The sequence below is a fragment of the Wasmannia auropunctata genome, unplaced genomic scaffold (genome assembly GCF_000956235.1).
Source record: "Wasmannia auropunctata unplaced genomic scaffold, wasmannia.A_1.0 LD336000.1, whole genome shotgun sequence".
NCBI lineage: Eukaryota > Metazoa > Arthropoda > Insecta > Hymenoptera > Formicidae > Wasmannia > Wasmannia auropunctata.
Window position 1 is genome coordinate 4,980,400 of NW_012026890.1, and position 12,715 is coordinate 4,993,114.

At 34.6% G+C, this 12,715-nt stretch overlaps 2 protein-coding genes across 6 annotated transcripts in view; both read left to right on the forward strand.

The window, feature by feature from the left end:
• Positions 1-82: 82 nt before the first annotated feature.
• LOC105453421 (pyridoxine-5'-phosphate oxidase) lies at positions 83-3,502 on the forward strand. Of its 5 annotated transcripts, none has more exons than XM_011695376.1 (6): positions 83-227; positions 1,688-1,902; positions 1,966-2,065; positions 2,465-2,539; positions 2,812-3,011; positions 3,132-3,225. In XM_011695376.1, exons 1-6 carry the CDS (start codon positions 105-107, stop codon positions 3,136-3,138), a joined length of 720 nt encoding a protein of 239 aa, XP_011693678.1. In that variant the 5' UTR covers positions 83-104; the 3' UTR covers positions 3,139-3,225. The 5 variants fall into 5 exon arrangements, with proteins under 5 accessions (XP_011693678.1, XP_011693677.1, XP_011693679.1 ...); XM_011695375.1 differs by having other exon boundaries at positions 85-227; positions 3,127-3,502; XM_011695377.1 differs by having other exon boundaries at positions 139-352; positions 3,127-3,502.
• A 484-nt stretch (positions 3,503-3,986) lies between these two features.
• Positions 3,987-12,715, forward strand: part of LOC105453423 (CAD protein) — a 28,283-nt gene continuing 19,554 nt past the window's right edge. Inside the window, exons 1-10 of the mRNA XM_011695381.1 lie at positions 3,987-4,251; positions 6,722-6,860; positions 7,360-7,642; positions 7,888-8,198; positions 8,458-9,025; positions 9,247-9,480; positions 9,767-10,411; positions 10,818-11,370; positions 11,683-12,058; positions 12,147-12,573. Coding sequence (XP_011693683.1) covers positions 4,131-4,251; positions 6,722-6,860; positions 7,360-7,642; positions 7,888-8,198; positions 8,458-9,025; positions 9,247-9,480; positions 9,767-10,411; positions 10,818-11,370; positions 11,683-12,058; positions 12,147-12,573 — 3,657 coding nt within the window. The 5' untranslated portion in view covers positions 3,987-4,130. The remainder of the gene's footprint in view (positions 4,252-6,721; positions 6,861-7,359; positions 7,643-7,887; positions 8,199-8,457; positions 9,026-9,246; positions 9,481-9,766; positions 10,412-10,817; positions 11,371-11,682; positions 12,059-12,146; positions 12,574-12,715) is intronic.

Below are 12,715 nucleotides of genomic sequence, written 5' to 3' on the forward strand. Positions count from 1 at the left end.
GAATTGTATAACATGTTGGCAGTCTTGCCAAAGTGCACTTTGCGCAGACTCGTACGAGCAGTAAGTGGGAGCATGTGTATTTCTACCATGGGTGGGAGTAGAAAATGGGAATCAATAAAAGTAGTATACGTAGTTCACGTAGTAGTAGCATCGTTGAAGCGTGGGTGTCGATTATTTACTGGAAACGTGGCACAGCGTTTGTTCGATTATTTTACTCACTTTCGATGGTAAATTATTTCGAATAATTAATTAGATAAGTGGAATTCGAGAAAGATACGTTCGCTGCTCCACTGCAAGAAAAAAATGACGTAACATATTGAATACCATCGATATCACGAGTACCGAGTAACAGGTGTTTGTTATTATTTAGTTCAAGAGCCTCAAGTAGACGTCATACAACGATATCGATTACTTCTCGAGATTATAACATTGAATTAGATCTTCATTTTAAATATTAAATATTAATTGCACGTTGATTTAATTTTCATATGTATTTTATAATACTTTATGATCTTTGCGATTCTTTCTCAAGTATTTTTTATTAATTTCTTTCTAATTAAAATTTGTTGTTAAAGTTAAAAAAGTTGCCAATGTTTTGAATTGTTTAACTTGTTAATCTAACATCATTATAAGGACATGAATTGATTGTCGTAACTGAAAAAAAGATTTTTTCAATTCGTTATTTATTAACAGAATTAATAACATGAATAAAGAATACAATTTGTTATAAGAAAAAAACTAAATTACGTTTTTATTATATTTTATTATAAACTTAAATTTATACACGGAAGGCATGGTTGAAGTATATTTAAATATTTAACTAGATACGAACTGAAAATAATTTGGACCATTAAAATACGTAATTATATAAAAGAGTTAATAACAGAAGTAGAATAACAATAACGCAAAATATAAGAAGAGTAAAAGATCACAAAACCGAAAAACAAAGCGTGTAATGAAATAAATAACAATTTAATGTGAAATAATTATAAAAAATAATATTCTGTCCATACAGAGTTCTCATCAACTAACGAAGTCGATAGAGTGTAAAATGAACTTAAATACTACAGTGTAAGAATAGAAACCAAAAAATAAAATTAAAAATTAAAATTAAAAACAAAATTGTAGAAGCATCGTAAAGTAAAAATGATAAGAGGGTGTATCAAATTGATATACATGTAATTAATTAATTGTAGAAGTAAAAGTAAAAATAAAAATAAAAAACATAACATCTATTTGAAGTCAATACTATTAAGTATATATAAAATTGGTGGAAGATTAATGAAAACTGCATAACGAATTTTCGTTTGAAAGTAAGAACGTGTTGAATCCCGAAAGGTATAACGGAGCTACATACACTTATTAAGACATGGAATATTAGAATACTTTGAGAATTGTATCTTTTAAAAAATATATTTTAATTAAAAAGTTATTGTATATATTTTTATCTGTAATTTATGTAATTTAATAATTATATTACATAATTAAAAATTTTGTAATTTTTATTACAAAATTTTGATAATTAAAAATATGATACTGATGTCCATGATGCAATCACAAGATAAAAAGTATTTCTTTGATCCGAAAGTAATAATGCTGTAAAAGATTTTGAAATTCCAGCAATTAGTTAATTTGAGCGCTCTATATATCTATTTTGATAATGCAATAAAATTATTTTTACTAACAGAAAATTTGTAAGAATATTTTTCGTGTGAAATACTTCACTGAGCTGATTCATACATACCATACAAAAGAAATGGCAACGTCTGGCGATCATGTGGGTCTCGCGCGAATCGATCCTGTTGACAATCCTGTCGATCTCTTCAGGATATGGCGCAACGAAGCGATAAAATTCCAAGCTGGACCAATAGATGTCTGTTGTCTAGCAACTATCTCTTCCCCGTAGGTACAGATCTCAAAGTGTATCATCTAACAGAGAAATTCAATTTTTATTTTATATTTTAGAAATTTCAAAGTCAGTTCAAGAAATTTGGTTTTACGAGAATTTGATGATGACGGTTTTGTCATTATGACAGACGCACGTAGTCAGAAAGTCAAGGACATGGTAAATATTAATATATTAAAATATTAAAATATTTAGCGGAAAGTAATTTAAAGTATTTATTAGAAAATAATTTGAAAATATTAATTTTAAGGAACACCACTGTATTCTATAAATTATACAAAAAAGTCGTAAGTTTAGCTTTCTTTCCAAATTATGTATTCTTTTAATATTTTAAATAAACATGGTTCTTAGCGGAAAATTCAATACAAGAAAAATTGTGAAAAACTCTCAAAATAATAATATTTTTAAGTATATCTCGAAAAAAATATAAACTTCAAATTGATAAAAACACTTGGAAATAATTAGGCATCTAATAAAAAAGCTTAATTTGCTTTCTTTTAATGTTTCAATGTTTTTTAAATAATAAAGATTTCACTTTTTAACTTTCTTTTTTTACAGGATTCTAATCCGTATACTGCTATGTGCTTTTTGTGGACCTATAAAAACGATAAGCAACATCATGTTTCGCGACAGGTAAGTATTTTAGCTTTGGAGTAATCCATCAACTGATAATTCTCAATAATTAACTGAATATTAAAAATACTTATGAAATTTATTTATTCAATCCTGAATATTATTGTTTTATATTTGTAAGTATAAAAGATATTTTATACTTTTTGTACTTTTGCTAATAAGTAAAAATTAAAAGTAAAATTATCTCTGACGGAATATATGTATAATAAAAAATGTATCTAACGGTTAACTTGGAATAGATAGTGCTTAAAATACGAGAAATAATGATTTAGGTGAGGATAGAGGGATCGATGAAAAAACTGGAAAGACCGGCTTGTCAACTTATATACGAGAGAGAGCCGTTGTACTGCAAAATCCGAGCCCACCTATGTCATCAAGACCAGCCGGCTGACTGGGATGATTTGAATCGTCGGTATAATGAGATATTAACACAAGCAAACGAGGGAGAGGATCTTCCAATGCCGGATCACGTGTAAGTTTCTAGGTGCATTTGAATAACTTGCAGCGAACGTAAAATTTGGATAGCAATAAAGAGCAATATTTTTGTCATAGATAAGATTAAGTCAGCGTCTCTTTTGTGTTTCCAGCGTAGCTTATAAACTATCGCCTGAAATGATGGAATTTTATTACGCATGGGACCAACTAATCGCCGATCGAATACATTATAAAAGAAACGAAAGGAGCAAGAATATTTGGGAATATCAGAGAATAACAGCGTAATTTTGCATAGTACGTGTTTGCGTGCATGCTTATGCTCTCTCAAATTATTCATTCTTAACTTAACTAAATGAGTTAGATCTGTCGCTGTGCTACTTAAGAGATCCAGGAATTTTTATAATTGTATTTATAATGCTCAGACTGGATTGCTATTTATAATAGTAGGCAAGTATAAAAAACTTTTAAAAAACAAAAAATATAGAGCTCTTATTTTTATATGTGTGATATTATAAAAATGTATATGTATATAAATATATTATATTATCATTTTTGATAAAAATTAATAAAAACAGTTCTAGAAAGCAAATTAATGTATTGAATAATTTTGTATAAATGACTTAAAATTAATACCTTTTAATTACATAATTGTCTCTATCAATAATTTATTTCTACAGTATATTTTCTAATGTAATATATTTCCTGTTTCTTAACATTTTTCAATATACACCGAGATATTCCATTATATTAAAAAAAAACGAACTTTTAGTGCTTTCTCGCAAACTTTTAAACTAAAATTACAAATTAGGATTGAAATTGGCAAGAACTGAAAGATCGATTCGAAGTGTCGGCCAACGAAAATTTCCCGCCAATTTAACAGAACGCAGACGTTCGATATTTCTACCATTCGAGCGTCCAATGGTGTGGCAACGATCCTCACCACATGCCTTGCGTGGCAGCTTCTACGCAGCTGAGCGGGATCGCATTGGTCGTTCAACGCGCATTTACTCGCGCTTTAACAGTGCGCATATCGCTTTGTAGGAGAAGCTGAACCGCCTGGAACTTGCCGATAGCCTAAAAGCGTGCTGCCGGCTCACAACGCGCGCCAGTGTGTCGGCAGCACGTGCGTGGGAAAAGAACAACATTAAAATTCAAAATGTCGAGCGACCTGTCGACCGGGCTTAACGACGCGCCTGATAGCTATCTTCTCTTGGAGGACGGAAGTGTTTTCTCGGGAAAACACTTCGGTGCCGACGTGTCCGTCGACGGTGAAATTGGTGAGTTCGTGCACGATGCGCGACGCGCACGTGCTTCTGTTACAAAGCGGAGCCGTATGCGTGCACGTGTGTGTATCCTACCTCGCGGCAGGCCGTGCTTCTTTAAACCGGAAAGCATTATACACGAGAATATTATCGAGAGATGGAACACACTATTTGATTTGCATCACAGAGATCTGTCGATATTAACATATTGCAAGTGGCGTTATCGTTATTTTGTATAGATCGCACACGCAGTAAGGCAACGCAATATGTTTTTCTATGTAATTCGCCGAAGACACGTTTACGATCAGCAGCGTCATTACTTAATGTTAAATATGCGCAAAAATTATGTCTCGAGTGTTGTACATATAGCTTCTGAAATGATACATCGTTCGTCAATTAAGTATAATCATTTGCGTTATAAGATCGTTATTTGACTAAATTGTTTCTTATCAGCATAAAAGCCGTAGATATGATAAAAATAAATTCGTTTGTAGCGCAGGACGAAAACCGACGTTTTTAGAAGCATATCTTTTGCTAAGCAGATGTTGACCTTTATAAGCGTAATATCGATTCGTTACGACCAATTGTAAGTAGGACGATATTAGAAAAAATGTCTTTCCTTTTTTTCTTAATTTAATGACTAATTTTCTTAATAAAAAAACATTTCTGCTAATTTTATTTAACACGCTGAAGACGATTTAAAGAAAAAGTCAAAATGTACAATTATATTTTTATTATAGAATTATTTATTATTAATTTATTACTATGCGCCAATTACACGCCTCGTGCTTGCCTTCTTTCATATGCTATTCTTTTGTCAATATTGAAAACTTTATTATATACATCAATTTTATTTAACTTGTTTTATTAAATAAAGTTTTTAAAAGTGTAAAATTAAAAATAAAATTTTGATCGCTCTCACTCGAAAAAAAGAGAGATAATTGGATAAATTAACGTTGAGTCATGAGATCGTTATTTTTAACAATAAAAAATCATATATACTTAAAAATAAAAAATAGTGTTTTTAAATGCATGTTAATTAAATTACACATACATTAAAATTTGTCTACGTTTATAGCAAAAGATGCCAAATTAAGGAAAATTGTAACACAGAATTATAATATTAACAATGCGCAATTATTTAGATTTTGATTTTTAGATTGTTTGAATTTTCTTGAAAGTTAATACATCACGTTTAAATATACGTTTAAATATCTTGAATGCCGAAGGACTTACCGCTTACAATTTTTAATATTATTTTTCTGGTTTACTCAGAACTCAAGCGGCATTACTGGTTTGTATTCGTTGTTGCTTCCCAACCGGCTACCGGTGATAAGCCTAAATGATTACGTTGCAAATGCAACATGTGGATATTAGATAGACGCTGTTAGTCAAATCTCGCTAGTCTTAAGTTACGAGATACGTTTAGTATATCTTTATCTTAATACAATTTCTAAATAGAAGCAGAAGAAAGTAAAAGCAAAAAGAACAGTAGACACAATCTCTCAAAATAAACTTAATATATTTCGCAATTCTAATATATATTATTATTATAAATTAATACATTGGTAATTTGATACGTTAACACGAATACGTGACTTGTGATCATATGTCCTGTAAAGAAATACTAGGAGAATCTCTTGAATTTTATGCAAACTTGCTGATGTGAAGTTTCGTGCACGTACATACACACAAACATACGTAATAAATTCTCACTTTAAGTTTTCACGTTGGATACTATATTGCGCAGAAAATTTTCAAGTTTACGCATGTACCACTGCGATAATGGCGATGATAGAAAATTGATATGCCTCGAAATAAATTTTATTCGACTTAAGATTGATCGATCTTTTGCTAACAACATTTTACGATTTGTATTGTCAATAGTTCATCAGTTTCTGTTAGATCATAAATTCCTGGAATCAAAATAATATGAAATGTAAATACAAATATTAATTAATGTTTACATTTTATAATGTTCGATACATTTATTACATTTTATGTGTATGTAATATGGTAACCGTGAGTATAGTAGTGTAAAAACTGAAAATTCAAAGTCCGCGAGATAATAAATTTTTTGCGCAAGAATTATTATTTCAATCTTAATCAATAAAATACCAGCAGTAAAATATATGTTTCTACAATATCAATTTTAGATTAAACTATTTCGTTGCGATTATGCAGTGATTTTCATGTATTATTAATATATTATTGTTAATATGTACACAATTTTAAATTATAAACCTTGCGAGATTTTTTTATTTGTTTGTTTTTTTACCACAAGTGTGTTGTATAATGTGAAATAATGGTCCATATTCAGAACGCGTATTATAACAATGTTAACGCGCTAATTCTTGAGTTTCTATAGTATACGTAAACGACACGCTAAATGAGTGCTAATATCGTTAATAAGTGCGTTTTAAATACGCGTATGCATTTATGTGTAAATATAAAGATTATTTGTATTTCATTATTTTTTTTACAGTCTTCCAGACTGGTATGATTGGTTATCCGGAGTCACTCACGGATCCCTCTTATCACGCTCAGATTCTAGTGCTTACGTATCCACTCGTAGGAAACTATGGCATCTTCGGCGATGAAAAGGACGAACACGGCATACCGTAGTAAGTGATCTCAATCAGATTTAAATCAGCGCCCATTAACGGGACTTCATGTAATGATAATATTAATCTTTACGCATCGCACGTCAATTGAATCGTCAATCGTGAATCAATGTGCGCATTTTCCCCGCGTAAAACAATTTTATATTTTAACTAAAGTTAAAATAAACCTAAAAAAAATAATAAATAAAACAATAAAGTAATATTAAAATGTATAATAAGTACAAGATATTTAAAATATAATTTACTTTAGCAAAAATCTCAGTTTTGCTTTCTTGAAAATATTCTTTTTTTTTTTAAGTTATATTTCAAAATTTTTATTCTTATTTAATAAACAGAAAGATTTCACATAAATATAAAGTACAACATTTCTCATGTTGTTGAAATAGTTGTACAAAAAGTTTTTACAGATTTTCTGCAGGATGGATTAAGAAACAATAGCGCATATAGATGTAAAAAATATCATTGATTATTGATTGTTAAAATTTTAATTTTGACTCAGCTGGTTCGAGTCTCATCGTATTTGGGCTGCTGGACTCGTGGTCGGAGAAATTTGCGAGAAGCCCAGCCACTGGAGACAAACTAAGACACTATCCGACTGGATGAAGGAACAAAACATATCCGGTATATGTGAGATTGACACGCGAGCATTGACAAAAGTAATTACCGAAAAAGGTACTATATTGGGCAGAATAATTTTGGGTAAACCCTCGTCACATACTCTGCCAATAATGCCTTCAATAGAAGACCCTAACGAAAGAAACCTTGTTGCGGAAGTTTCTCAGGTAAAGAAATGTTTCTTTTTATAAGTACATTTGATAGCGAGCATCTTATATTATCTAATGATAATCTAAAAAATTCGATTTTATTCAATTTTGTGAGCTATTGTAGCAATTATGAATAATTAAATATAATACAAATATATTAATAGTTTTAAAGCTACCTGATATAGCTTAAGATTTCTTTTATAAAAGTGACATTGTCTTTCGACACAAGAGAATTTCATACAAACATATATAATATTTTTCAGCCGGTCCCAAAAACGTATAATCCGGACGGGCATCCTCGTATATGCGTGGTCGACTGCGGATTAAAATACAACCAGCTGAGATGTCTGTTAAAACGTGGTGCCCGCGTGGATGTCGTGCCATGGAACTACGATTTTAAAACTGCCGAGTATGACGGTTTGTTCCTCAGCAACGGCCCGGGTGATCCCAACATGTGCCAAGTGACCATAAAAAATATTCGAGAGGCACTCAAGCAGAAAAGACCTATCTTCGGCATATGTCTTGGCCATCAATTGCTGTCGATAGCCGCTGGCTGTGTCACGTACAAAATGCGGTACGTTATACCATATGAATTATATGCGTGTCAACATTTATTCGCATTACTGCTGCTCGGCAAACAAGAAAGATAAGATTGTCATAGACTCCACACTCCTCCTTATCCCAAATGTTCTAATTCCAACGTTTCTTATCTCTGTTTTAACCCGTTTCTGCCGTTTTAAAAAGAAATTATTGTTCTGTCACGCGCGAATAGTCTTTCTTATGTAATACGAGATATAATAACCGACTGTTACGAGAGCGACGTCATTTTGCAGGTACGGCAACCGAGGCCACAATCAACCGGCGACGCATCGCGATACCGGACGCTGCTACATGACCTCGCAGAATCATGGATTTTGCGCCGACGCTACCCGATTGCCGGCTGATTGGGAGGTGCTCTTCACCAACGCCAATGACAAGAGCAACGAGGGTGTGGTACACTCGGTCTTGCCCTATTTCTCCGTTCAATTTCATCCGGAGCACACGGCGGGGCCCGAGGACCTCGAATGCCTGTTCGACGTGTTTCTGGAGAGCGTGAAAGACCAGATCAACGATCGCCCTAACGTCTCGATAAAGAACAGGCTCACCGAGAGACTTGCCTATCAACCTTTGGTGCCGATTGTTACCGAACATCCGAAAAAGATATTGATTCTAGGCTCGGGAGGCCTCAGCATCGGCCAGGCCGGAGAATTCGATTATTCGGGCTCGCAAGCGATTAAAGCGCTAAAGGAAGAGTCGATACAGACACTCTTGATAAATCCTAATATTGCCACGGTGCAAACGTCAAAAGGCATGGTCGACAAAGTGTATTTCTTGCCGATTGTACCAGAATATGTAGAGCAGGTGAGCTTGGTTGTGCATTTAAAGTTTCAAGAATAATTTTTTTTAATTGATACTTTAACATTAATTATAATTTAAATGATGCAGTATACTTTCACATTGTCAACGTCGACATCTATTCGACATAAACCAGTTGAATATATTGATGAAGGTGTCAGATATTAAATTTTATCTAATATTTAATATTAAAATAAAAGGAACATTTGTTCGACAATCTGTTTTAGGTCATACGATCCGAAAGACCGGACGGTGTATTGTTAACATTCGGCGGGCAAACCGCCCTAAATTGTGGCGTGGAACTTGAAAAGAACGGCGTGTTCGCCAAGTACAACGTTAAAATTCTGGGAACGCCAATCGAATCCATTATACAAACTGAGGATAGAAAGATTTTCGCAGATCGCATCAGCGAGATAAATGAAAGAGTCGCGCCGAGTGCTGCTGTATATTCGGTCCAAGAGGTAAATTAACTTACACTAGTAATGCTTTTTATTTGATTTATGAATATTTCGTTCAATTAGTCCTCTGTGAGATCGACATTTTATAAAAGTCACTTTATCGACATATCGATCTTGAATACGTTTCCACAATAAAGTTTTCGGTTACTAAAAAAAGAATTAAAAATTTCTTAAGAGTGAAGATAATTTTTTAATATTTCTTAGAATTTTATAAAATAAAAATACTATTCTAATGTATTGTCAACGTATACATACACTTATTTTTGATATATAATTTCTTTACAAACAGGCATTGGAAGCTGCTGAGAAACTGGGCTACCCCATAATGGCGCGTGCTGCGTTCTCGCTCGGTGGCCTCGGATCGGGCTTTGCTAATACGAAAGAGGAGCTAAGAACACTAGCGCAACAAGCTCTAGCTCATTCCAGTCAATTAATAATCGACAAATCCCTAAAGGGTTGGAAAGAAGTGGAGTACGAGGTTGTTCGCGATGCATACGACAATTGCATCACGGTGTGCAATATGGAGAACGTCGATCCACTTGGCATACACACCGGCGAGTCGATCGTCGTCGCGCCGAGCCAGACCCTGTCGAATAGAGACTACAACAAGCTGCGAACTACCGCCATTAAGGTCATTCGGCACTTTGGCATCGTCGGCGAGTGTAACATCCAGTATGCGCTCAATCCATTTTCCGAGGAATATTATATCATCGAGGTGAACGCTAGACTGTCCAGAAGCTCGGCACTAGCCAGTAAGGCTACGGGCTACCCTCTGGCTTACGTCGCCGCCAAATTGGCCCTTGGAATACCTCTGCCGGATATTTGTAATTCTGTTACCAAAGAGACGACAGCTTGTTTCGAGCCGAGCCTTGATTATTGCGTTGTCAAAATGCCCAGATGGGATCTCAGCAAATTTCATCGCGTCAGCACGAGGGTATTGAATAATTTCTTAATTCGACTACAATTTGCTTGTTGATTCCTTCTCGACACTTGAGCAATTCGAGAGATTAGACATTAACCAGAAATTAGTAAAAGAAATAAAATTTCAAGTAAAATTTGATACTGTGGATTTTAAATTTTCAAATCATTCTTTTAAAACGTAGACAGACAAATCTCTAAAATCGAGATATATATGGAATGACAGTCGGGGATCAAACCGCCTGGGTTTAAACTTGCCGGATGAGTCGTTCATTATTCAGCCCCGTATCATTCCACAAAATGCTTTATATATTCTTATTCTTATCCATATATTTATATAAATATTTTCTAAGTTGCATAAACACAAGACAGTATGCATATATTTTTTTTTTCTTATATCTGCGATGTTGGACATTTTTCAGATCGGCAGTTCTATGAAGAGCGTGGGTGAAGTGATGGCGATCGGTCGTAAATTCGAGGAAGCCTTCCAGAAGGCGTTGAGAATGGTCAACGAAAATGTGAATGGCTTCGATCCTTACGTGAAGCTGGCAAACGACGAGGAGCTGGAGAAGCCGACCGACAAAAGAATGTTTGTTCTCGCGGCTTCGATCAAAGCCGGTTATTCGATCGACCGATTGTACAAACTTACCAAGATCGATCGCTGGTTCCTCGAGAAGATGAAGAACATCATCGATTATCACGTGCTCCTGGAGAACACCGATCACACGAAGCTCACGCGCGACTTGCTGCTGGGCGCAAAGCAAAACGGCTTCTCGGACAAGCAGATTGCCGCCATAGTGAAGAGCTCCGAATTGGCTGTCAGGATACAGAGACAAGAAAATAACATTCGACCGATGGTGAAACAAATTGACACGGTGGCCGCTGAATGGCCGGCCAATACGAATTATCTTTATCTAACGTACAACGGCACCACTCACGATGTAGAGTTCCCTGGTGGCTACACAATGGTGATAGGTACAGTGTTATAAATAATTATCATTGTGCACGTTAATTAATCGCAACCAAACTTTCTTGAAGTAACAAAACTATAGCTGTAAAAAAATCACACTGATAACGAGTCAATTCCATTAGAATCGACTTATAGGCTTTCTTGAATAAAAGTACAATTTTGCTAGTTAATTGCATTAGGATCAATTCTTTACCAAGATGATTATTGTTTAGCTGCTTATAGTGTAAAAAGAGAGATTATCGACATAAACATAATTTTAAAAAATGAACATAAGACATATTGTTTGCAAATAAAAAAAAATCTAACGTTTGCTTCAGGTTCTGGAGTGTACAGAATCGGCAGCTCAGTGGAATTTGATTGGTGCGCCGTGAGTTGTCTGCGAGAATTGCGAAATCTTGAACGTAAGACCATAATGGTGAATTACAATCCGGAGACAGTCAGTACAGACTACGATATGAGCGATAGATTGTATTTCGAGGAGATTTCCTTCGAGGTGGTGATGGATATATACGACTGTGAGAGTCCTGAAGGTATCATACTGTCCATGGGTGGACAACTGCCTAACAATATTGCCATGGATCTACATAGACAGCAAGCTCGAATCCTCGGAACGTCCCCGGAATCCGTCGACGGCGCCGAAAATCGTTTTAAGTTCTCTCGTATGCTCGACAGCATCGGTATATCGCAACCGAGGTACAAATTTTGTCAGATATACATAAATATATGTATACATTTGTTGTGATGAGATTCCCGCAACTTATTAATTTATTTCTCATTTTAGATGGAAGGAATTGACAAACTTGAAGTCCGCAATTGAGTTTTGCGATGAGGTCGGCTATCCATGCCTCGTGAGACCTTCGTACGTATTAAGCGGTGCCGCGATGAACGTCGCCTACTCGAATCAGGATCTCGAGTCTTATTTGAAAAGCGCGAGCGAGGTCAGCAAAGAGCATCCCGTGGTGATATCGAAGTTCATCCTCGAGGCGAAAGAGATCGATGTCGATGCTGTAGCTTACGAGGGGATTATTTTATGCATGGCAGTATCCGAACACGTGGAAAATGCTGGTGTTCATTCAGGTGACGCCACGCTCGTAACACCACCGCAGGACATTAATACGCAAACTCTGGCGAAGATAAAGAGCATCTCGAAAGCAGTAGCAGCGTCTTTGGGAGTCACTGGCCCTTTCAATATGCAGTTGATTGCGAAGGTAGACGCACTTTATTTTAATGCATTCAAAAATTAATTAGCTAAGTTTAATGATATATGTACAGATATCATTATTATTATTATTATTACTAATACTTTTTAAATAATAATCTTATATTGTCCGGTTAATTTTACAATTATAT

Coding starts and splice junctions, on each gene's coding strand:
- LOC105453421 (XM_011695375.1), top strand. CDS start 105: ATGGGAATCAATAAAAGTAGTATACGTAGTTCACGTAGTAGTAGCATC. Junction 2,066..2,464: donor GTCAGAAAGTCAAGGACATG/GTAAATATTAAT, acceptor CTTTTTTTACAG/GATTCTAATCCGTATACTGC. Junction 2,540..2,811: donor AACATCATGTTTCGCGACAG/GTAAGTATTTTA, acceptor ATAATGATTTAG/GTGAGGATAGAGGGATCGAT.